Genomic DNA, 25957 nt, shown 5'->3' with positions numbered 1-25957 from the left:
CTATTTCCTTCCTTCTATTTGCTCTGGGGTTTTCTTTTTGTTTGCTTTCCAGTTCTTTAAGTTGTGAGGTTAGACAGTCAATTAGAAATTTTTCTTGTTTCTTGAGGTAGTCCTGTAGTGCTATGAACTTCCCTCTCAGTACTGCTTTTGCTGCATCCCATAGATTTTGTGTTGTTATGTGTTCATTTTCACTGGTTTCCAGGAAGTTTTTAATTTCTTCCTTGATCTCCTCGGTAACCCATTCATTGTTTAATAACATGCTATTTATCCTCCATGTGTTCACATGTCTTTGCATGTTCTTGTTGCAATTGATTTCTAGTTTCATACCATTGTGATCTGAGAAGATGCTTGATATGATTTCAATCTGCTTGAACTTGTAGAGATTTAGTTTCTGTACTATCATGTGGTCTATCTTTGAAAATGTCCCATGTGCACTTGAGAAGAATGTGAATTCTGTAGTTTGGGGGTGTAATTCTCTGTAGATATCTATTAAATCCATTTGGTCTAGTGCTTCATTTAGAGTGTCTTTTTCCTTGCTAATTTTTTGTCTAGAGGATCTATCCAGTGGTGTCAACGGGGTGTTGAAGTCCCCTACTATGATTGTATTGCTGTCGATTTCTCCTTTGAAGTCCTCCAGAAGATTTTTAATATATTTTGGTGCTCCTATATTGGGTACATATATGTTTATCAAGGTTGTATCTTCCTGTTGGATAGATCTTTTCAATATTATGTAGTGGCATTCTTTGTATCTAGTTATGGCCTTCATTTTGAAATCCATTTGATCAGATATGAGTATTGCTACCCCAGCTTTTTTTTTTTGCTTCCTGTTTGCTTGGAAAATTTTTTTCCATCCCTTCACTTTCAACCTATGTGAGTCTTTTGTTGTGAGGTGGGTCTCTTGTAAACAACATATAGATGAGTCGTGCTTTCTTATCCAATGGCTACTCTGTGTCTTTTTATCAGAGTATTCAATCCATTCACATTTAAGGTGATTATTGATATGTACTTATTTATTGCCATTTTTGTTTAGTGTGGTTCTATTTTTCTTTCTATTTCTTCTACTAATTACAGCAATTCTTTTAACATTTCTTGCAGTGCTGGTTTGGTGCTAATGTATTCCCTTAGCCTTTTTTTTTTGTCTGGAAAGCTCTTTATTTGACCTTCTATTTTGAATGATAGCCTTGCTGGGTAGAGTTGTCTTGGCTTCAGATCCTTGTTTTTCATGACCTTGATTACTTCATGCTATTCCCTTCTGGCCTGTGATGTTTCTTGTGAGACGTCAGCTGAGAGCCTTATGGGGTTTCCTTTGTAGGTAACCCTTTGCTTATCTCTTGCTGCTTTTAGGATTCTCTCTTTGTCTTTAATTTTTGGTATTTTAATTACTATGTGTCTTGGTGTGGGCCTGTTTGGGTTCTTCTTACTTGGGGCTCTCTGCGCTTCTTGAACTTGAATGCCTTCTTCCTTCACCAAATTAGGGAAGTTTTCTGTCACTATTTCTTTTAATATATTCTCTAACCCTTGCTCATTTTCTTCTTCTTTGGTGACTCCTATGATGTGAATATTATTACGTTTCCAGTTGTCCCACAGTTCTCTTAAGCTGTCTTCCTGTTTTTTAATCATTTTTTCCTTTTGGTTTTCTAATTGGTTGATTTTTTTCTACCCTGTCTTCTAATTTACTGATTCGGTCCTCAGCTTCCTCGACTTTGCTTTTTAGATCTTCCAGTGTGTTCTTTATTTCTGATATGTCATTTTTGATCTGTTCCTGGTGGTTTTTAATTTCCAATTAGTTTATTTTCAGCATCTCTATGTCCTTACTCATGCAGTTGAGCTTCCTCAAGATCATGGCTTTGAATTCTAGCTCTGTTAATTTGCCTAACTGCTCCACATTGATCTCATCTTCGGTGGAGGTCTCTTGTTCTTTCATTTGGCTTCTGTTTCTGTGTTTCACCATTTTGGCTATCACAGTGGGATTGGAACCTGTCAAGTTTTCCCTGTGGGTGTTGGTGTCCTGCTGTTTGTGGCTCGCTCTCCTGGGTTTAGATGAGCGAGGGAGGACCCACGTTAAACATCACTGTCAAGTCTTACTTTCCTGGTTAAAGTTGCTAGCCCAGGAAAGGTACTGTTAACCTCTGGCTTTTTGCCTGGAGGCTAGCAGTCTAGGTTACTTGAAGAGTTTGGGTTGTCAGTTGATTGAAAAACTCCCTTAGGTGCTCAGTGTAAGGGGATTTCTTGAGGGTGGGGCAGATGCTGGTTGTTAGCATTTCAATGGACCACAGGGTGGGGTTGGATCTCTGAGAGAGGGGCTGCTGCCTCTCCTCAGAGCCCTGGGAAGGAGCAAGATGGCCACTGTCCTAAGTGGCCGCAACTCAGCAAAAGCTCTGAGCGCCCTCCGAATCTTGAGTGTCCCTGCACAGTTCCAGTCCAGTCTGCCCTCCCTCCGCCGGAGCCCAAAGTGAGTGGCTGTGGCTTTTTTAGCCTCTGTCCCGGCTCTACGCTGTGGAGACGCTTGGGAGTGTAACCCGAGGGCGCTGCTCACAGATAAGGCCGCTGCAGTCTGTGGGCTCCCAGCCGCCCTCTCACACCTTTGCAATCCTACCAGGATCGAGTCAGTGTCCCTGGTTATATGGTCCTCGCAAGCTGCTTTTCTGTTGCTTTTTCCCGTCGATTTGTCTGTGTTATAGTTGTAATTCCAGTTTGGTTTTGGGAGACAGTCCGTGTAGCTTTTGTTCACTTCGCTGCCATTTTTTCCTCTCCAATTTAGTCTTCATTTGGTGATTGAGAGTGTTGAATCTACCCTTACATAAGTTTACCTTGAGTAGTACTCTGTATAAGGAAGTTAGTACACTCAACACCGTGATCACACTAACTCTGGATATACTTTTTATTTATTTAATTGGGTATGCCAGCCTGTTTCTTAAATCTTTTTAAAAAAGTTTAACCCTGGATGTTTTTTCTCAGTGGTTAGGGCACCAGCCTGCAGACCAAAGAGTTGTGGGTTTGATTCCGGTCGAGGGCATATACCTCTGTTGCAGTTTGGTCCCCCACCCTGGTTAGGGTCATGTAGGAGGTAACCAACTGATGTGTCTCTCTCACATTGATGTTTCTCTCTCTCTCTGTCTCTCCCTCCTGCTCTATCTGAAGATAAATGGAAAAATATCCTCGGGTGAGGGTTTAAAAAAAAAGTTTAATAAATATAAAATTTAAATATTGCCTCCAGGTTACATTTTATTATGCATAGATATAATTTGTTACACGTGTTAACAAGTATTTTTCTTTCAATTATTATAATGTATACGGTTTAAGTTGTATTGTTAAACTACTTTAAATATCTTTTGATTAAGTATTTGGCTGTATAAGATATGCTCAGCTCTTATAGCAAAAGCAATGCACTAAAATGAAGTTGCCAAGATACAATATTGAAAACATTAAGTACCGTGAGTAGATGTATGTGTAGGTGGATTGAAATAAGAGACGTTTTTGCAGGGTAGATTGAGGGATAAATGTCTCCTAACAGTACTGTCAGTCCTGGATCTGCCATCCAGTGACCTAATTACCAACTCCTGTGGTCTGTCCTATGTCAACCACTCACTCTAACCTAGGTCATTTCCATGGATCTATAAATGTTTTCAAGCATCTCTGTTTAAAACTCTTCATTGATAAACAAAATACATAAATACAATGGAATTCTGCTTAAAAAGGAATGAAACGTTGACACATGCCACAACATGGATGAACCTTGAGGACATTGTGCTCAGTGAAATAAGCCAGTCACAAAAAGGCAAATACTGTATTATTCCATTTATATAAGGGACTGAGTAGTTAAATCCATAAAGACAGAAAGTGAAATGGTGGTTGCCAGGGGCTGGGAGAGGTGGGAACAGGGGAGCTATTGTTTAACAGGTGTAGAGTTTTAATTTTACAACATGAAAAGAGTTCTGGGGATTGGTTGCATAACAGTATGAATGTACCTAACACCACTGAACTGTACACTTAAAAATGGTTAAGATGGTACATTTTATGCTATGTATTTTTTGTTTGTTTTTTACCACAACTTAAAAAAAAAGTTTGGAAACTGCTAATATTGACAGTAGTTAGCTTTATCCTGCATATTTTCTATTAGGAATCAGGGATTGTATATGTTGATTTGGAATCTAAGTAATTGAAACATAAAATTATGTACTCATGATTAATAAGTGCACATAGGTATTAAAAAACAAAACAAAAACTTTCTCTATCCTATATTCTCCAGCTACCATTCTCTTTCCTGTCCCTTGTGGTCAATCAATGTTGATTAGAAGTGGTAGCACCTTTTGTATTAGCTCATTATCATTTCACCTGGTCTGTCCTGCCTTCTTTACCTGGCACAGTGTCTCCCTGAAGGCAAGGTGCATGTCTTGGGACTCCTTTAAATCCCCTGTCTCAGCACAGTACTATGCCTGCTGAAAAGTGCTCCCATCTTTGTTTAATATCCTTGACTTGGTGAAGTCTTATATTTTAAACATTTCCTCATTCTTTCTTTATAATAAATAATTATTGAGTTGTGGTGGAAGGTGAATAAAATATAGTGGGTGCCTTCAAGGAGTTTAAAATCTAATTGAAATTCCACCCCACCTCTACCATTTCCAAGAAGGATTTGATCTAGTTGTAATCTAATAAAAAGGATTAAATTTGTATGTTAATAACTATAGAGGTGTTAAGAGTGAGAAAACTGCTATGGCATACAGTGCCAACCACTTCAGAATGAACTTTGCATATTCCTTATGGACATGGTTTCCTGTAGGAAGACAGCAAATCACAATGGAATGATGGGATAGGACAACATAGTGGAAGGCTTTGAGTGTTAGAAAACTAACTTACTACTGAGGCTGGTGGGAAGCAGAGGGCTGATCAGAGCTGGGTTTAAAGAATGTTCATCTGGCTCCTCCTGGAGAAGGAGCTAACTGGGGACAAAGGGTAGTAAGGAGCCTATTGTAGATGCACAGATAAGAAGTAATGAGAGCTTGCTCAGATGATGGAAAAGACAGAATGGGAAAAGGCACTATGGAGAAAAAAACCAGTGTGCCTTGGTGGTTAAAGGTAATTGGATGAAGAAGACAAGTCAAGGATCATTGTAATGGGCTTTGTCATTAATACAACTTGGAAATAAGGAGTGGACCAGAAATCACAGCATCCTCTTCCTCCTGCGGTGCCCCGCAGCACCCTCTACCGAGAAAGTTTAGCATTGGGGCATTTTAAATACTACGAGAATTTGATTGTTTATATAGAGCATGGATTGACGTGTGCATTTAGAAGCTGAGTGAATTGATAACTGACACAGTTACATTGGTCTGTCGATTCCTTGTTCTTTATTATTGGCCCTGCTCATTGATCTGTTCTTTCAGGGTTTTCCTGATTATTCTTGATTATTTCTTCATAACAACTTTAGTTCCAGGTTTTAAAAAGTCATTTTTAAATATAATCCTATGTATCTTAATTTTTAAAAGCATTTTATAATAAGTTCTCATGGTAAAACATTCTTGTGCTTAACAACAAAAGCAATAAAGAAGTGAATGAAGTAGAAAACGAGAGTTCCATGACTCATGTTCCCATCTCTCTGAGGTTAGTATTTTCATGTATATCTTTCAGGATGTATTCCCAATGTGTGTGTGTTTAATAAAAATGCGTGAACATTTTTAATAGTTATGCTTGTATCTCTAACTAACTTAGAAATACCTTTTGTTACTCTTTATAGCCATTATACCTGCCCATGAGACTGAGACCATTATAATGTCCCTTTGTGGCTCTTCTCACAAGGAGTTTTCTCAGATGTTGCCTATTCAAGACATGGATATAAAAAACTCACCATCTAGCCTTAACTCTCCTGCCTCATACAACTGCAGTCAATCCATCCTTCCCCTGGAGCACAGCCCCATATATACACCTTCCTCCTATGTAGAGAGCCGCCATGAATATTCAGCCGTGACTTTCTATAGCCCTGCTATGATGAATTACAGTATTACCAGCAGTGTCAAAAGCTCGGAAGGTGGACCTGGTCAACAGACCACAAGCCCAAATGTGTTGTGGCCAACTCCTGGACACCTCTCTCCTGTAGCAATCCATTGCCAGTCTTCAGTTCTGTATGCAGAACCTCAAAAGAGTCCTTGGTGTGAAGCAAGATCACTAGAACACACCTTACCTGTAAACAGGTAAATCTAATTTTTATTGTAGTTCATGGGCATTATTCAAATCACATTATGATTTAGTGAGAAGAACGATAAGTGTTATACAATGGTTTTATTAGTCATATGATTACTTAGAGGACCTGAAACACGATATTCTAGAATATCTATTCTGATATTCGAGTTCTCATTAAAAGTTGATCTTGTAGATCTGTGCTGTGGAGAGAACTCATTATCATGACTATTGTCTTCATGACATAAGATTGAACTTAAATCACTTTAAGTTAAGATTTGGGTTTGAAAAGGAAATTTTTGCTTTACTTTCTATTTGGATCCTTCTTATCTTGTAAGTGAAATCACAATTTTGTGTTCATGACAAATTGTTTCTGGGATAAAAGTAACTGTGGTAGTATTACAACTTAAATGAAATACTAGACATGTGAAGCCAGAAAAGACAGATAAGAATCTGTACAAACTTTTAAACAATGAACTAAAATAATATTTTTTAAAGATTAATGAAAAACTATTTAAATGTAGACTTTAGTTGAAAATTCTAGAAATTAAAAAGAATTTTAGTACTCTTTAAATGCAAGATAACATGGTAGTTATTTTAATTTAATTTGTAATATTTTTAATGAGAGTTATGGCTATGGAGGGAATGGGTAGAATAGGAGAAGCATGAAGGAGATTAACTTCTAAAACAACCAAAGTCTAAGTTACAACATTTTGAAATTCATTACTTTTAAATGCTGTTATAAAACTTTGAGAAAGCCATATTAAACAGTGTTTTTATTTTTCTTCTTTAAAAAACATTTTGTTTGTTGGCAAAATAAAAGAGAATATAAAAATTGTAGATAATTTTCAAAGTAACATTTTTTCATTCAATTTTTAGTGGAAGAAATACTTTGTTTCTGAACATGAGTTCTAATCAGAGGTCTGCTAAAATTTGGGTAATTTAAACCATAGTATAATTACCTTCATTTATAAACCAATTATACCTCTATTATTTTTCTTCCAAAGGAAATATACCCTAGCAAAATTAGGAACTAGCCAGGTGTGTTTTTGGTGCCTGCCAGTGCTCCTTCCATGGGCTTTCTCTTCCTCTACAGAAGTCTTTGCCCCTCCCCCCAACAGTGAGTGCCTGCTTCCTTCAAAGCCTTCTCTGAGGACCGACATGTGTCCACTCTCTCCCCTACTCTTCTCTTTCCCTTTCTCTCCACTTTTCTAGTCCCTCCCTTCCCCTCTCCTCCCTTCCATTCTCTTCCCTTCCCCTCCCCTTCTCATCTATTTCCCCCTCTCTAAACCAGAGTATAGTATTCACCTTAATCTAACTTAAAGTCCATTTGTTATTTCTCTTAAAGTTACTTTTATTTTAGGCCTTTATCTTAAATTACAGAATGAAAGATTTTGTCTCATTTAAATGGGAACTCTGAAGAGCTATTTAGTGATACTGTTAGAAATGGCTGATACTTGAAAAAGTTAGGTGAGTTTAGGCCCCTCCATACAGGGTTGATGAGCTCCAGTAACTATGGAAGGTCACGGCATATGCTGCTTATGGTTCAGAACTATGGGTAAGACTCAGTCTGGTCACTTATTACACTTAGAGATGTGCATTCCCAAAGGCTACAGTCGGCCATCTATAGTTACTAGTGCTCATCAGCACTTCATGGATGGGCATAAACAGGCCTCACCACTTTCAAACATCAGTCATTCCCAACAATAAATGTGACTCCTCATAGATCTGATACTAGGAACAGCCATTCAAATCAAATCAAAAGTTTGGCTTGATTATATTTCCTGGAATATACTTATCATGATCCTGTTGCAGGGGGTAAATAAAGCAATATTCATGCTTGTTTTTTTGTGTGTTTTTTTCCTAGAAAGTCTCTCTTTTCCTCTTAATGCTTATTACAGTGAATGTTTTCTTTGCCTTCAGAGAGACACTGAAAAGGAAGGTTAGTGGGAGCAGTTGTGCCAGCCCTGTTACTAGTCCAAGTTCAAAAAGGGATGCCCACGTCTGCGCTGTCTGCAGCGACTATGCGTCAGGATATCACTACGGAGTCTGGTCGTGTGAAGGATGTAAGGCCTTTTTTAAAAGAAGCATTCAAGGTACAAGGGTATTGTTAGCTGTTTCTTTAGTTTTCCACTTTTGCTTTCAAATAGTTTTATAGATGACCTGGCAAAAATTTCACCACTGGTCTCTTTGGTAACTAAGTGCTTGATGAGGAGTTCAGAGGACCATGTGTGTTTGGGGGTGGGGTGGATTGTTTCTTGTGTAGAGCACTTTATAAGTTGTGGATCTCCACCCCAGAACTCAAATATGTCATGCCTTCCCATTATCTATCACCATCTTCTTGGGAAAAGATGTCTAATTACAACCCTTGCCAAGATAAAGCTTGGGAAAATGTGCGTTCATTAGGAATTGCACAGATTGTTTCTTCCTTTGACTTATATTTAATGCCTGGCATGCATTACAGTCATGATGGTGGGCTGGCTCCTGAGGAAGAGAGAATAAATACATCTTGTGGAAATGGTCAGAAATCAGGATTTCAACTCCAGTGGGCTTTGAGAATTGATCTAGAGCAGCGGTTCTCAACCTGTGAGTCGCAACCCCTTTGGGGGTCAAACGATCTTTTCACAGGGGTTACCTAAGACATAACAGTAGCAAAATTACAGTTATGAAGTAGCAATGAAAATAATTTTATGGTTGGGGGTCACCACAACATGAAGAATTATATTAAAGGGTCGCGGCATTAGGAAGGTTGAGAACCACTGATCTAGAGGCATGTCTTGCTTCAAACTAGTGGAGCCTTCACTCACAATCTCCTTGTTTTCTGGCCTGGGTTTAGACTATTTCCCTACTCTTCTTGAAAATCCTGCTGGGTTGAGTTGGGTTTTTTTAATCACCTTTTTAATCAGTCTCAAATTGTGCACACCTGGTTTTAATGCCAGTTTAGCTCAGCGGTTAGAGCATCAGCCTGTGGTCCAGAGAGACCTGGGTTTGGTTCCCACAGGGCACGTACCTCAGTTGCAGTTTGTCCCCGGCCCTGGACAGCCACTCGATGTGTCCCTTTCACATTGATGTTTCTCTCTCCCTCTCTTCTTCTCTCTCCCTCCTATTCTATCTGAACAAAAAAATGAAAAAATGTCCTCGGGTGAAGAAAAAAAAAAAAGACCAGTCAGGCCATTGCCTCACTTGTCCTGGCCATGCTATCCCTCTTTTGCCAGCCCAAATTTGCTGGTCACTTTCTTTTCTTTTTTAATTGAATTAAATTTATTGAGATGACATTGGTAAATGCATTATATACATTTCAGATGTACAATTCTATGATGCATCATTTGTATATTGCATTGTGTGCTCACCACCCAAAGTCTAGTCTCCTTCCATCACTGTATAGTTGGCCCCATTTACCCTCTTTATCCTCTCCCCACCCATCTTCCCCTCTGGTAACCACCATATTGTGTCTGTGTCTATGAGTTTATTTGCTTTGTTTTGCATTTGCTGCTTTTAGTTTTATATCCCAATACAAGTGAAATCATATGGTTCTTGTTCTTTTCTGTCTTATTTTATTTATTATTTATTTATTTATTTCATTTCTGTCTCACTTATTTTGCTTAGCATGATACTCTCAAGATCCATCCATATTGTTGCAAATGGTAGTCTTTTATCCTTTTTTGTGGCTGAGTAGTATTCCATTGCATATATGTACTACATTGTCTTTATCAAATTGTCCATCAAAGGACACTGAAGTTGTTTCCATGTCTTAACTACTGTGAATAATGCTGCAATGAACATAGGGGTACATAAATCTTGACAAATGTTTCCAAATTTTTCCGATAGATACCCAGAAGAGGGGCTAAATTCATTTTCTTGATTACTTGTGCTCTCTTCTGTCTCTCTGCTTAATAACTCCTCCCTTGGCAACCCTCCTCCTAGGCAACATCCTATGTTCCCATCTTATAGCTCCCTTCCCCTTTCTGTCAAAGCCTCAGTGTCTTGTTCTTAACTGGTTAAGAAAAGCAACCTTGCCCTGGCCAATTTGCCTCAGCAATTAGAGTGTCTGCCCTCGGACCAAAGGGTCTCAAGATTGATTCTAGTCAAGGGAGCGAACCTGGGTTGCAGGTTTGATCCCTGGCCCCGGTTGGGGTCCTTCAGGAGGCAACCAATTGATGTGTCTTCCTCACTTCGGTGTTTCTCTCTCTCTTTCCCCATCGCCCTTCCTTCTCTCCCTCACCCCTCCCTTCCACTCTATCTAAAAATCAATGAAAAAATATCCTTGGGTGAGGATTAAAAAGAAAAGAAAGAAATGAAAAAGAAAAGCAACCTTTAAGGAATTTATAGTGTGCATATGGCAAACAGCAATTTACTAAGTTAACTTACCCACTGATAACTGTAGATTAAGAGGACATTTTATTTCAAGCAGAAACACTGGTAGAATCCAGAGGAGGGAGGGTGGAATGGAGTATTATTAGGTAAAGAATCACCTTCCTACAGATCCCCTGGATAGATGACAACCCATTTGTCCTAGATCCTACATTTAGTAGCTCATTGACCTTATCTTCAGCCTGTTTCCTCTTCTGTGAAATGGAGATACTCACAGAATTGTCCCCAAAACAAAATGAGGTTGGTTATGTGAAAATATTGGGTTAATTACAATAGCATTAATTACTAGCATTCAAGATCGTCTAGTTTTTTTTAAAAAGAAAAACTCTTCCATATTCAGATATCAATATTTTTTTCGTCCTTGTATTTCTCTTCTAATCCTCATCTTATTTAAACCCACCTCTTCTAAGATCTTCATAATTAGGTGGATGAGGACCCTCTGCCATTCCAAACTTAATTTTCTTATCAAACGTTAAAACAACATAGATAACAGAAGCCTACGTAATCAAATATTACAAAACATAAATCATGGTGTTTGCTTATTTTTGCCTTTACATACAAAGCTTTTTATTCTACACTGAACATATTCAGTGCTTGAATATTTTTATTTATGATAATTTTAGTAGTAGATTTTAAGGCCAGATCCAGTTCCCTGATATTTTTCATAAGAATACTTCAGATTTTTGTTTGAAATTTAGAACCAAACTCTTGATATGACGACAATTCTGTATCTTGCTGAGGTTCTAGAATCTTATCCCTCAAGGAAATTCTGACCCAATGCAACTGACTACATCCTTTAAAAAAAAGATCCTTCTTATTTGCTGTTGGGGAAAAAAATCTCTCTGCATCAGATACCTTAGAACCCTGAGACAATAGCTGACAACAATGAAAAGTAAGTTTCCTTTGCTTTCCCCAAGTCATTCCTTCCTACTGTATATGCCAAGAGACTGTTGGGAAGGGGGAAAGGAATGTCACATTCTGAATCTGCAAAAGAATAAGAGTTAGTGCTCTTACAATTACGTAATGCCCAAATGATTATTTCTTTGGACTCTTCATATTTTTGGCACCCTCTGATATAAATGCATTGCAGTAACTGAAAGTGGCCACACAATTTCTTTTGAGATACTGAATGAAATAATAATTAAATGTATTTATCTTAAATACTCAAATTTCTCCACATTGTTTTATTGAATAAATCTATCTCTTTTCATTGATTTTTTTTTTTTATATCCTTACCCGAGGAAGTTTTTTTTTTTCATTTATCTTTAAATAAAGCGAGAGAAGGGGGTGGAGGAGAGAGAAACATTGACATGAGAGAATCACATCGACTGGCTGCCACCCACACAACCCCAACCAGGGCCGGGGACAAACTGCAACCGAGGTATGTGCCCTTAGTGGGAACTGAACCCTGGACTCTCTGGTCTGCAGGCTGACACTCTAAAAACTGCCCAGGGCTGTTTTCATTGACTTTTAAAAATATGAGAGTTTATTTTATTTTTTTAAATGCTCACCTGATGATATTTTTCTATTTATCTTCAGATAGAGTGGAAGGGAGAGAGAGAGAGCCATACATTGACTGGTTGCCTTCCACACAACCCAGACCAGGGCTGGGGACAAACCACAACCGAGGTATGTGCCCTTGACTAGAATCGAACCCATGACTCTTTGGTCTGAGGGCCGACGCTCTAACCACTGAGCAAAACTGGCCAGGGTAGGAGTTTATTATTTTTATTTGCGTTGGAGATATAATTTACATATAATAAATTTCTGTATTTTAATTGAACAGTTTTATGAATTTTGAAAATGCATGAGGTCAAGTAACCACAACCAATTAATATATAAAACATTACCATCACTCCAAAAAGTTTTCTCATGCCCACTGTAGCTAATTTCCCCCCAGCCTCCCAGGTCCTGGTAACCATTGATCCATTTTCTGTCTCTGTAGTTTTACCTTTTCTAGAGTGCCATATAATTGAGTTATAAGCATGTAACCATCTATGTATGGTTTCTTTCACTTATGATGTTTTTAAGATTTATCTGTGTTGTCCTGGCTGATTTGGCTCAGCGGTTGGAGTGTTGGCCTGTGGACCAAAGAGTTACAGGTTCGATTCCAACCAAGGGTATGTACCTCAGTTGTGGTTTGTCCCTGGCCCTGGTCAGGGTTGTACAGGAGGCAACCAGTCGATGTGTCTCTCACATGGATGTGTTCTCTCTCTCTCTCTCTCTCTCTCTCTCTCTCTCCCCCTCCCTCCTCCTACTCCTCCTCCTCCTCCTCCTCCTCTTCTTCTTCTTCTTCCCTCCCACTCTACCTGGAGATAATGAAAATAAAATATATCCTTGGGTGAGGATTTAAAAAAAATGTATCTGTGTTGTTGGATGCATTAATAAGTCATTCCTTTTAGTTAATAATATTCCAATGTAGATCTACTCCAGTTTTTTTATTGTTCATTTGTTTTTACTTTTGTGCTATTTTGAATAAAACTGCAATGAATGTTTGAGTGTATCTCCCTGTGTAGGCATCTTTTTTGTTTTCTTGAGTAAATGCCTAGGAGTAAAATTTCTGGTTGTATGATAAGCATATGTTTGGCTTTAAAAGGTACTAACAGACTGTTTTCCATTTTGTATTTGCAACAGCAGTGTATGAGAGTTCCAGTCTTTTAACTTTTAGCCATTCTGTTGGGAATGTAGTTGTAACTCATTGTGGTTTTAATTTGCATTTCCTTGATTACTAATAATTTTGAGCATTTTTTTCACATATTCATTGATATATACGTGTTTTACTATCACACCATTCTTGTATAAGTACATTATTTTAAATATTATAGTTTAATAATGAATTTTCATATATACCAGTATAAATACCTTCAATTTAAAAAATGTCCTGGCACCCTGGCCAGTTTGACTCAGCGGTTAGAGCGTCGGCCCGTGGTCCAGAGAGACCCAGGTTTAGTTCTTGCTAAGGGCATGTACCTTGGTTACAGTTTGTCCCTGGCCCCAGTTGGGGTCGTGTGGGTGGTGACCACTTGATGTGTCTCTCTCGCACTGATGTTTCTCTCTCTCTCTCTTTCTCCCTCTCTCCCTCTCACTCTATCTGAAGATGAAGGCAAAAGTGTCCTCAGGTTAGGATTTAAAAAAAAAATTTTTTTAAATAACTGTCCTGGCTATTTTCTCTTATTTATTTGTCCGTAGCAATATTAGAATAATTTTATTAAGTGGACTCCCATCTTTAATGTTAAGAAAAGTAGAGATTTTGTTAAACCTAAGAATTATTTTGGAAAGATTCTTTGTAATAATCTTTACATCAAGATATTATGTCTCCATTTATTTAGTTGTTTTATATCTCATAAGGTGTGGTTAGTTTTTTAAAATATGTGTCTGGCACATTTCTCAATGATAGTTTTATAAATTTCATTTTTTTAGTTATTTTATATCCATATATAATAGTACTTATTACTATTATATTCTATCCACTTTCATTTTGATGTTCATAACTTTTTATCATTGTTCTTTGAAAGTTAAAATTGATTTGACTGCCACTCATGAATCTTCAGCTCTGTTTTTTAAGACTTTAGGCTGCGTTTTTTGTTTTGTTTTTTTTTATCCTCACCTGAGGACATTTTTCCACTTTTTTGTTCAGATAGAGTGGGAGGGAGAGAGAGGAAGAGAGAGAGAGAGAAACATCGACGTGAAAGGGACACATCGAGTGGCTGCCACCCGCACAACCAACCAGGGCCAGGGACAAACTGCAACCGAGGTACATGCCCTTAGCGGGAACTGAACCTGGGTATCTCTAGACCGCAGGCTGACTCTAACCGCTGAGCCAAACTGGCCAGGGCTAGGCTGAGTTTTAATGGGAAGCTATAACAGCCAATAGGGAATATAAAAGATTTTTTTTACCTGGGAGGCATATATTCCCTTACTTGGGATTTATTTGTCTGTGAACTTAGGAAGAATGTCCTGAGGGAACAAAACAGAAGGTAGATGCCTGCTGTTGCAGTCTATGAGTGTCAGGGAGGGTGTGGGTGATAAAAATGGCTCTGTTTTTATTTTATTTTATTTATTTATTTATTTTTATTATTTTTAAATGGCTCTGTTATTAAAATAAGAACACTGGAAGGCTGAGATTGAAACCAGAACTTCTGACTCCAAGTACAGTGCTGTCTCTGCCCTCCAGGCAGTTGAAAATGAATAAATGAATAAATGAATGAATGAATGAATGAATGAACTCAGACAGATGTAATTTTTCAGAGAGAATGAGGACAATCTTTCATACTTTATATTATAAAAAGCACATTTTCCTATAGCATTTTATATGTCAACCAGAAGAATCAGCTACATATTTTGCCTCTAATTTTGCTCTGAACTTTTCTCTGTTCTATTAGTTTGGAGTAGCATGCTTCTCACTCTTGCATGGGACAAGAAGCCAGTTAATACATGAAGTAGTCAATGCAGTTTGAGGAGGACTTTTTTCTTTTTCTTTTTTGCCAGAAGTGAAGTGAATTACCATGACCTTCTTGCATAAGACATTTTCTAGGCTATTTATATTGAGTGTGCTCATATTATTGTGCTTCCTGATTCTTTTATTAAATGTAAATTTATGTTTAAAAATAAACTGAGGAAAAAAAATAATGAAGGGGAACCTCTATTGTTCCTTAAATTCTTATTGTTATAAACCTCTTTATAAAACTGATAAGGATGACATCATGTAATGTTCTTAGAATTTTTAGAAGGTACTGAACCTTGCTACTATTATGGAAAGTATTGTGAGATTAAAATTTTCTTTTATTATAAAGCATATGTTCTAAAGTATAATAGAACATTTCTGATTATAATTATGTTTTGGCTTTTAAAATATAATTTAGTTCTGAGTACTATAAGTAAGGATAAAAGCAATAACAAGATAAATTATCTGTTCTTTCAGCACACCTTATATTACCTCCTACTCTTGAGTGTGTATGGAACCTGTAAATATGACAGTGTTGCTCCCTTTGTCAGGTTACATTACACAGCAAATGCTGACGGGATAGTTTCTTGTGATTATGCTGTGATTATATAAGTCTCTATCATAGCAGACAGGAGAGAGAGGTTAGTGAGATGCTTTCCTCCTGGCCTGGAAGAGAGCAAACATCATGTTGTGAACTGCCTTTAGAAGCTGAGAGCAGTGTCTCTGCTACAACTGCAAGGGACTGATTCTGTCGACTTGAATGAGCTTGGAAGAGGACCCTTTAGGTGAGACCACAGCCCAGCCGACACCTTGATTGCAGCCTTGTGAGACCCTAGGGAGCATCCAAACTGTGCCTGGACCCTGACCTCTGAAAGCTATGAGATAAATTTGTCTTGTTTTAAGCTTGTAAATTTATAGAAATTTATTATTCAACATAGAAAACTAAAACTAATAGCCTTAAGGAGATTACTGAACTGAGTTTACGTATTTTCATTTGTAAAATGGGGATTATAGCTTTTTATAGGGAAGTTATAGGATTGAATGTTGATGAAAAGAACCTAGAAATCAGTAGGTAGTCAGAAATGTTGGTGTGTTGGGCTGGGCAGACATTGCTTCCCGTGCATGCCCAGTATGGAGGGCCACTTGAGAGAGTGATTTTTGCATCTCCGAGGGAGATGTCTTCCTACTCTAGAACTGTCCAGACTGCGCTGTGCTGGCAGCCCAGGCCAACTCAGGGCATGGTGGTGAAACCACAGACAACTGCATTTCAATTTGTTTTGTTGAATGAATGTTACTGGATTCTACCTAAAATGGGAGAGAATTATGAAATTTGATTATGGTCCAAATGGAGAACCATGTCTTTTTGGAAATGTTCTTTAAGATCTGATGAGTTGGAGAAAGGAAAGTTAATTTTAGGACTTAAAACAATAGCATTTGAAATATAAATAAATCTAAATGTATCTGTATTTAAGTGTTTATCTTATTTGTGTGAATTAGCAACTATGTTGTTTGAGTAGCTAATGGAAGCTTTTTTTGGACTCTCAAGCATACAAAAATCATGTATATACAATATAACAAACCTTTTTTCCCTAGAATCATTTGAGGTGAGTTGCCAACATTATGCCCCATCACCCCCAAATACTTTAACATGTATTTCCTATATAGCTATATACAACAGTCAAAACTGGGAACTTAGCTTTGATACATTACACCTTCTAATCCTCAAACTTAAGTTTTGCTGGTTATCCCAACAGTGTTCTCAATAGCAAAGGGAAGCAGTTCAGAATCACATTGTGTATTTAGTTGTTATGTCGTTAGCCTCTCTCTGTCTTTCCACAATAGTTCTTTAGTCTTGGTTTTCATGCTCTTGACACTTTTGAACCTTATAGGCCAGTTATTTTGCAGAGAGCCCCTGACTTTGAGTTTGTCTGGTGTTGCCTCATCAGTAGATTTAGCTTACACACTGCTGGCAGGAATGTCACAGAAGTGATGCTATGTTCTTCTGACTGGCTCATATCACAGAAGTGATGCTATGTTCTTCTGACTGGCTCATATCACAGAAGTGATGCTATGTTCTTCTGACTGGCCCTTTTCATGTGGGGCCTGATTTCTGTTTGTTCCATTACTAGTGATGTGTATTTGGGTTAGGGTGATGTCTGCCAGGCTTCTATACTGTGAGGCATTCTTTCACACTTTGTAATTTATGAATATTTTTTGTTGAGATTCTTTGAGAGAACGTAAATATCCTATTCTTATTAAGCCTTTAATTTATATGAGTATAATTGGTATAACTTATCATTTCCCATTTTCTACATTTGGTTATTATTTATTACTATCATTATTTATATGGATATCCAAATTATCCCAGATTTGGTCAGTAGGATCCCTTTAAACTGGTTTCTCTCTCTTTCTTTCTCTGTCTCTCTCTAATGTACCCATAATTCTTGGACACTTCCTTACTTCCCAGTACAACAAGCTATTTCAGGTTCATCTTCTACTTTCTCTGCCCTAGTCCTGAAATAAGCAGTTTCTCCAGAGAATCCTGTTTCTTCTTAAAGGAAAATGATATTTATAAACCAAGATCTGAGTACTCAATGCTCTCTGATGTCCCTGCTTACAGGCTCTCTCAGAGGATAGAGTTAAGGAATGTATTCCAGTATTTATTTATATCCAGTTTAAAGAATACAAACTCCTATATAACTAGTGCTCAGGCCATGAAATAGGATATCTTCAGAGCCCCAGGATGCCTCTGGTGGTCCTTTTGGTCACAGCTCCTTCCCTTCCTACAGAGGTAAGACAATCCTAACTTCTATCTTCCTTGCCATGGTTTTACCACCCAAACATGCTTCCTTAAACAATATAGTTTAGTTTTCTCTACTTTTGAGCTTTACATAAATGAAATCCTCTCCTTTATTTTATTTGTGTGTGTGTGATTTATTTCTTTTATGACTTGCCCATTTAGTTTATTATTGAGATTAATCCATTTCCCTTGTTGAAATTCTGGACTATTGTTGCTTTAATGTAAAAAGTTCAGGACATATTGTTAATTAGAAAGACACAATTAAGAAATAGAGGTACTGCCCTGACTGAAAAGCTCAGTTGGTTAGAGCATTGTCCTGCCAACGTTGAGGGTTCAACCCCCCAGTTAGGGCACATACAAGAATCAACCAGTGCTGTGGCCGGTTTGGCTCAGCAGTTAGAGCGTCGGCCTCCGGTCCAGAGAGACCTGGGTTCGGTTCCTGCTAAGGGCATGTACCTCAGTGCAGTTTGTCCCCAGTCCTGGTTGGGTCGTGCAGGAGGCAGCTTCTCAATATGTCCCTTTCATGTATATGTTTCTCTCTCTCTCTCTCCCTTCCACTCTATCTGAACAAAAAATGGAAAAATGTCCTCGGGTGAGGATAAAGAAAAAAAAAGAATCCACCAGTAAATGCATAAATAAGTGGAACAACAAATCTCTCTCTCTCTCACTGTCTCTCTCGCTCTCTCTTTCCTCCTTCCTTCTCTCTCCCTCCCTTTCTCTCTCTCTCTCTAAAATCAATCAGTACAGAAAAAGGAGTACCAAAATATACTATGCACTTTCAGTTTTCACCTATTTTTATTATAATTCCATTTCATTCTCTCCCCTCCTCTTACCTCCCCCTCTAAATCTCTCAGATCCATATAGCTCTCTTCATTCTCCATACCATTACATAGTCCAGACAACTTCATCTTTGGTTTGCACAGCTATAGCAGGTTCTCACCTGTTCTCCTGGACTCCATCAGTTTCCTTTCTTCTGATCCATCCTCCATGTAGCATCTGAAACAATTTCTGAAATGGAAATGTTCTTATCTCTTCCTTACTTAAAATAATTAAAAGGAGTACCATTGTCTTTAGTCAGATATTGCTATATGACTAGTATCTTACTACAGTGAGCATTATTTTTCTTAGTTGCAGGTCTATGAGTTGGTTAGGATGCCTCTCTTCATAAAGCTCGGCTCTAAGTCTTGGATTGAGTTCACATCTGCTCCATATGTCTCCATATTCTCCTTGGGCCAGTGGCTACCTGAGATATTTTTTTATGGGGACTCAAGAAGCCAAGCCAAACTGTTGGAGTGGCACAAACATACCATTGGCTAAAGCAAGTCCCATGGCCAAGTCCATCATCAGTTGGTGGGGAAGTGTACTCTGCCCACTCTAGTACACTGTAAGCCCCTGAGGGAAGGAGTGAAGAACTGAGAATAATCTAATCTACAACCATTATTAAGTAGCAGTTCTTTCTGTTCTTAGTTTGCTAGTTTCTTTATCCTCTTATTGACTAGTTTAATTCTTTTATTTGACTATGAATTCCTATAAAAAGTATCATGTTAAATCTCAAAAAGGGATAAATGTAAAAGAATATGGGCAGTTGAATTTGTGATCGATACTTGAGGAGCTCTGTGATTTGGAGCAAATCAGTTCCAGGTGACTGTCTCACTTTCTGTGTCCAAAGGAGAATATTTCTAAATGTAGCTCTTGAGAATTATAAGTACATGCAGAGAATAACCTATTAGTCAAAAAGTAGGATATTAAAATATTCCTAGGTTTCCTTTACTAACAAGGCATGGATGAGGCTGAACTTTGCCTTTGTACCTGTGCCTGTCGTCAAGAAGATGTCCCTTATCTCTCAGCTGGGTAACATAATCAGTGTTGTTGACCAGGAAGATATTTAACCAAAATATTGTAACAATAACCTTTCTTTTCTTATTTTGCTATAGGACATAATGATTATATTTGTCCAGCTACAAATCAGTGCACAATAGATAAGAACCGGCGCAAAAGCTGCCAAGCATGCCGACTTCAGAAGTGCTATAAAGTCGGGATGGTGAAGTGCGGTGAGTGTTCGCTTCCCTTTCTACTGTTGCAGGACATGCTGAAAGCTACAGGGGCCTATGGTCTGGATGAGAAGAGATTTAGGGTTTATTTATTATCTTCAAGTATTGTGTGCTGTCGCATTGAAGGGGGAATTGATTTATGCCCTGTACCCACAGAGTGCAGAGCTGGAGTGATTGGGAGAAAATTTCAGGAGGGAGATTTTGGCTCAATATACTGAATAACTCTCTATAATTCAAATAGTCTGACAGCAGAATAGGCTGCCACATGAATTAGGGAACTCTAGCCACTGATGTGCTCACACAGGGCTGGATGGCCATCTGCCTGGGGCCTTGAAAAGTCTGAGATTGAAGGTGTGGTAAATGTTCACAGTTTAAGCTGTGACAAGAAAGTAGCATATCTTGTGAGTTACTTGGGTGGTGTAGATTTATACCTATCCCTCCAATAGCTTTCTAGAAGCAGAAAAAATATGTAGGAGTCAGAAACATGATAGAACTATGGAAGGTACCATAGAGAATAGATTTTGTTCTATGGTGATATGTACATGTGCATATACCTGTGTAAAAAAAAATATGTATATATATATCTACACACACACATATATATGTATATAAAGCCCATGTGTATATATATGTGTGTACATATATATGTATGTATGTACATATATATATACATGCACACCACACACACACACACACACACTCACATACAAAAAAAAGCAAAGGAAAATGAGCACATCACTATAACAACTGACAGTGAAGCCTGCACCCTGCCCTCTCCACCTGTCTAACTTTTGATGCACTTGTCTGTACACACATGCTTGTTTCCATACCCTCCTGCTAGCTCTGCTCTACTTTTCTTACTCTTCTGCTAGCCAAATTTTTGCCTGTGGTTAGTGGTAATTTCTCTCTTTTTTAACTATTTGAAAAATTTAAAACAAAGGCCTCTCTCTTTTCTCTCTGAAAATCTCTTAGTAACTCTGTCTCTTTAACATTCTCTGGCCTTCTCTTTTTCTCCATATGGGCAAGATAATACCTTACCTAGTTCAGAATTATAGCATAAGTACTTTTCATTTCAGCACAGTTCTCTGGCTTCCCAGAATCTCTGATGCTTTCAGTTTCCTCTGTAAAACATCCTCTCAAAGCCCATGATCTCCCAGTGTGTATTGATTATTCTCTGAAACATTCAAACATTTCTGTTCCCACCACTTCAGTGATATCCTTATCAGTAACCAGTGCGCTGCTTCTTTTTTCTTATTCTCACCTGAGGATAATTTTTGCATTTCTCTTCAGAAAGAGCGGGAGAGAGAAAGAGACATGAGAGACACACTTCAACTGGTTGCCACCTGCACAACCCCAACCAGGGCCAGGGGCGAACTGCAACCCAGGTACGTGCCCTTAGTGGGAACCAAACCCAGGACTCCGTGGTCTGCAGGCCGAGGCTCTGCTCCAAACCGGCCAGGGATGGGCTGCTTCTTAAACCTGTTTCTATTCATCATCATTGTTAAATTATAAAATCTAATTTAAACGTATGCAAACATCTGGACTATGAGTGGGAAAACAATTGTTTCTGTGAAAGCTTTGAATAAAGCTATATAAAGGACGAGTAGTGATTGTTAGGTGGGTATGCATGAGATTGGCTGGGGAAGTTAGAAACCTAGAAAGATTCTGAATTCAGATTGCTTTATGAGTGCCCAGGCTTTTGCTGTTTTAAAAAAGCTGAAATTGAAAATTCAGTGTCAGTGTATCATGGGTATGGTTTATGCAGGAAAATAACGTGATTTAATTGGCAGAGGTGCTCAAAGAGAAAGCCTTGCTCTGACAAAAGATTGCAAATAAATGCTTCATGGTTTAAGTTGAGCAATATTTTATTTTATTAAAAATTTTTTTTTTCTTTATTGAGAAAGGTTTAGAGAGAGAGAAAGAGAGAGGGAGATAGAAACATTGATGAGAGAGAACATCGATTGGCCGCTTCCTCCATGTCCCCCACTGGGGATTGGGCCCACAACCTGGGCATGTGCTCTGACTGGGAATTGAACTGGCGACCTCTTGGTGCATGGGTTGATGCTCAACCAGTAAGCCACACCAGCCAGGCCAAGTTGAACGGTATTTTAAAGTGATCATATATTTTTAAGAAATGATTTACAATTTAGTCTTTAGATAAGAATTCTTTCATTATACTAGGATCTCTTGGGAGGCTGAGCCTGGTGGTTCAAGCCCAGGGCAGCAGCACATATACACTCCACCTGTAGGGGGCAGTGTATGTGGAGAGAAGAACAGGAAGATTGGACTGTCATAGACTGACTTGCATTTTTTTTGTCTCATTACTTCTGGCTAACTGTGACTATGCTCAAACGACTTGACCTTTCTGGCCCTCAGTTTTCTTATCGCTGAAACAGAGGTAGCTACTTCATTGAGTTTTGTGAGAAATACATATGAAAACACAGTGTCTGGCACTAAATTTTAGTGTTCCTTTCTCCCTCTCTCATTGAAAATCTCATACAGTTGTAAGTTTGATACAATACAGTCTCATGAGGTAGAGTATAGAGATGTACATAATTAAAAACTTCCATGGAAAAGGGAATGAGAAAAAAGAAAATTGAATTTGGCCAAAAAAGTCCGTGGGTAGGCCTCTCTAAGAAAAAAATATTTTATTATCTTTGGAGATTACAGTAGAAATGAGATGGGTTAATGTGCAGACAGTGGATAGTTGGCCCTTCACTGACCCAGAGAAAAACAATAAGGGATGAATTTTCTGAACTCTGCTTTCCTCCCTTCCCAGAACTTTTCTCATCTACCCTCCCCCAAACCTTCTAGCCACATTCTTCCTTCTATCCAGTCTTAGAGAATTAGGGATCCTATCTGCATCCTGGATTCTCCTACACCATTCCACTTTCCTTTTTTATTCAGAAGTCATATCTCTTCTGTTAATCACTTTTTTTTTCTTCTGCATTTCCAATTCTTTCTTTTCTTTTGAGGTATTAATATGGTTGTTTAAATGGCAGGAGGATACCCACTCAGACTAACTTCAGGGGTAAGGCTTCACCAGAAGGATACAATGAAATGTAAATTAGACAGAAAAACAATGTGAATAGCCATGTGCTTGATCTATATCCCTGGGTTCGGACAATAGCTCAGCATCTTTCAGATGCCGTTTCTTTATTCTCCTCATATAGGTGAATATACGTGAAAGAAGTTTGATGGAGAGGTGTATAAAATAGTGATTTAAAGCTCCAGTTCTGGATTCAGACTATTGATTGGGTTTAGATTCTGCTTCTGCTAATTTCTAGCTTTTCTATCTTGGGCAAGTTATTTGAGATTTATTGTGCCTGGTTCCTCCTCTGTGTGTTGGAGATAAATAACAGCACCCATCCTCTAGGGAGGTTGCCAGAATGCGATAATCTATGTGTTATAAACAATGTCTGACACATAGAAGCTTCTAGTAGATCATAACTGCTATTATTATCATTTACCATTGTGGTCGTTGTCATCGTCATCATCACCATCATCTTTCTCTGGGGCACTTTCTAATATGGAGCACTCTCATTTGGTAGAGTTTCTCATTACGTTCACTCACAGGCACATTGAGACTCTGCCTAGATTACAGTGTCACTGGTAATATCCTTGGTAGAAAAATGTGAGTTCCTTGTAAAGGGCTTCATTTTATCGATCCTAGAATCCCCATAACTTAGTACAGGACCTGGTACATAACCACTTTGTCAGTAAAAATTGGTCAAATAAATTTGAATGTATGGATTCAAAACCTTTCACTTTGTATATAAACCTGTTTTGTAAATATCCTTATATACCCTATAAAAAAAGAAATGTGTGATCAGAAAGGTACTTTCTGAAACCATACATTTTGTTCCATTTTACCGTGGGGGTAATAATCTATCTTAACTATCTATGACACTCTATCTGATTACTAATAAAATGAATTATGTTTTAGGCTTTTAATTCTTTTAGTAATACATTTGATTCAAATATCTCTGATGGATAGAGTCCTTCCTTCTACTGCAACTAGCCAAGAATAGGGGGAAATTCAGATACATTTTCTTGGGAGCAAATAATTTAAATTTTCTCATACATGCTAATTAATATATATATTTTTAAATGTGGACAATTGAATTTAGTGAAAAAATATAATGGGAATATAGAAACTAGACATTTTGCAGATTTTAACTTTTAGATTTTTTTTTTTTAGGGAAAGTTCATATAAAATTGTACCCATGCTAGTGACATCCTGACTTATAACATCTTTAATTATAATTTCACATTGGTCTTTCACCAGTCAATCTCTAGAAATACTTTTGTGTTCAAACTTATAAACATTTGGAAGTTATATTTTTATTGTTAATTTCTATTTTTATTGTATTATGGTCAGAGAATACAACTTATATGATAACATTTTTAGTTAGATTTTATTCACGACCTGGTACGTCATAATTTTTGCAAATGTCCATGAATTTTTGTAGATGAGCTTTGTTCACTGTGCTATTCAGATGTTCTGTATTCTGACTTTTCTCCGATATTCCTGCTTTCTCAGTGCTGAGAGAGAGATGTTAAAACATCCCATATGATATTAGTGTATTTGTCAATTTCTATTTTTCTTTCAATACCTTTTTGGTGTTACGTTTGTGGGCTAGGTTTTGTTGTTGCTTTTGTTGTTTTGATGTATATGAGTTCTGAATTATTTATCTTTTATGTTCTACTGATGATCCTCTTTATCTCTAATGATTTTTAAAGTTTATATTGTTTGATATTGATAGAGTAATTATAACTTGTTTGGTTAATTTTTCTTGTGATATCTTTTTCTGACCCTTTATTTTCAATTTTTCTGTATATTAGATGTATCTCTTATAACAAGTATATGTCTAGATTTAAAAATATGTATAATTTCAGAGTGAATCTTAACTGGTCAGTTTGGTCTGTTTATGTTTATTGTGATCATTGAAATTAATTTCTGTCATATTATTTTGTGCTTTCAAAAAATTCATGCATTTTCTACTTTTTTCCTTTTTGGAGTTGATCACACACTTTTGCTTCCTTTTTTCTTTTCTGCTAGTTTAGAAGTCATATTTTTTGTTTCAATTTTTTTAGTGACAATATTTCTATTTTTAACATATATTTTGATTAATTTGAGAACTCAAGTCAGTCTCTGTAATAGAAACCTCTCATCTCAAATAAAGAAACTAAGTTCTAACCAAAATCATTCCTCTCTTATTTTACATATTATGTAACTGTCTAGTGTTTTGGTTCTACCTTGTTTCTCTACCTCCAAAAATTGATTATTATTACTTTATTCATTCAGTGCTTTATATATTCAATCTCATATTTACCAATTTATTTTTTTACCATTGTTTCTTGAATCTCATTGGTTTCTTCTAGTGCATTTTTCTCCATCTGCAACAAACTAGTACAATAATAATTAGTTCAAAGGGGTTGTGAGTGATATATCTTCTAAATCTTTGTTTAACTGACAATGTCTTTAATTTATCCTCACTCTTAAATAATGGTATATCTGGGAATATAATTCTAAATTGAAGGGTTTTCCCCTCTCCCACCATCTTAAAGCCATTATCCCATGCTGTTTTGGTCCATAAATGTACAGTAACTGAAACATTTTGATACCAGCATAGGAATAGAAATAGATCTATAAGACAGAGTAGAGAATCCAGAAGACAACACTTGTATCCAGAAGGAGACACTTTTACGTACAATTGTTTTTTATGACAAGACATTTTATAATAAACCAATGTGAAAAACTTATTCAATAAATAGTGTTGAGAAAGTTGTATATCCATTTGGAAAAATATAACATAAAATAGCAATATGACATGATACAAATATACATGAAATTCCAGATAGATTTGTACTACAAAAGTCTTAAAGAAGATACAGAAGAATATTTATATAATTTTGATGTGAAACAAAAAGATAGATTTGACTGTGTACTACAACCTTTGTGACAAGAGACATCATGAGCAAAATTAAAAGGTATATAACAAACAAGACTAATATTGCATATAACAAAAGTTATTTATTGCTATTATATAAAGAGTAAAGTTATTAGGGGGAAAAGGACAAAAAACAAACAAACAAAAAACACACACACACACAACA

General features: G+C 37.3%; 1 protein-coding gene across 2 annotated transcripts in view; it reads left to right on the top strand.

The window, feature by feature from the left end:
- Positions 1-5730: 5730 nt before the first annotated feature.
- The window catches only part of ESR2 (estrogen receptor 2), a 45061-nt gene continuing 24834 nt past the window's right edge, over positions 5731-25957 (top strand). The window contains exons 1-3 of one of the 2 annotated variants that reach the window (XM_036266899.1): positions 5731-6185; positions 8095-8267; positions 19721-19837. In XM_036266899.1, coding sequence (XP_036122792.1) covers positions 5767-6185; positions 8095-8267; positions 19721-19837 — 709 coding nt within the window. In that variant the 5' untranslated portion in view covers positions 5731-5766. The remainder of the gene's footprint in view (positions 6186-8094; positions 8268-19720; positions 19838-25957) is intronic. The other variant, XM_036266907.1, reaches the window with a different exon arrangement.

The sequence above is a fragment of the Molossus molossus genome, unplaced genomic scaffold (assembly GCF_014108415.1).
Source record: "Molossus molossus isolate mMolMol1 unplaced genomic scaffold, mMolMol1.p scaffold_m16_p_1, whole genome shotgun sequence".
NCBI lineage: Eukaryota > Metazoa > Chordata > Mammalia > Chiroptera > Molossidae > Molossus > Molossus molossus.
Note: the sequence above shows the minus strand (reverse complement) of the source record. Positions and strands in the feature narration are given on the sequence as shown.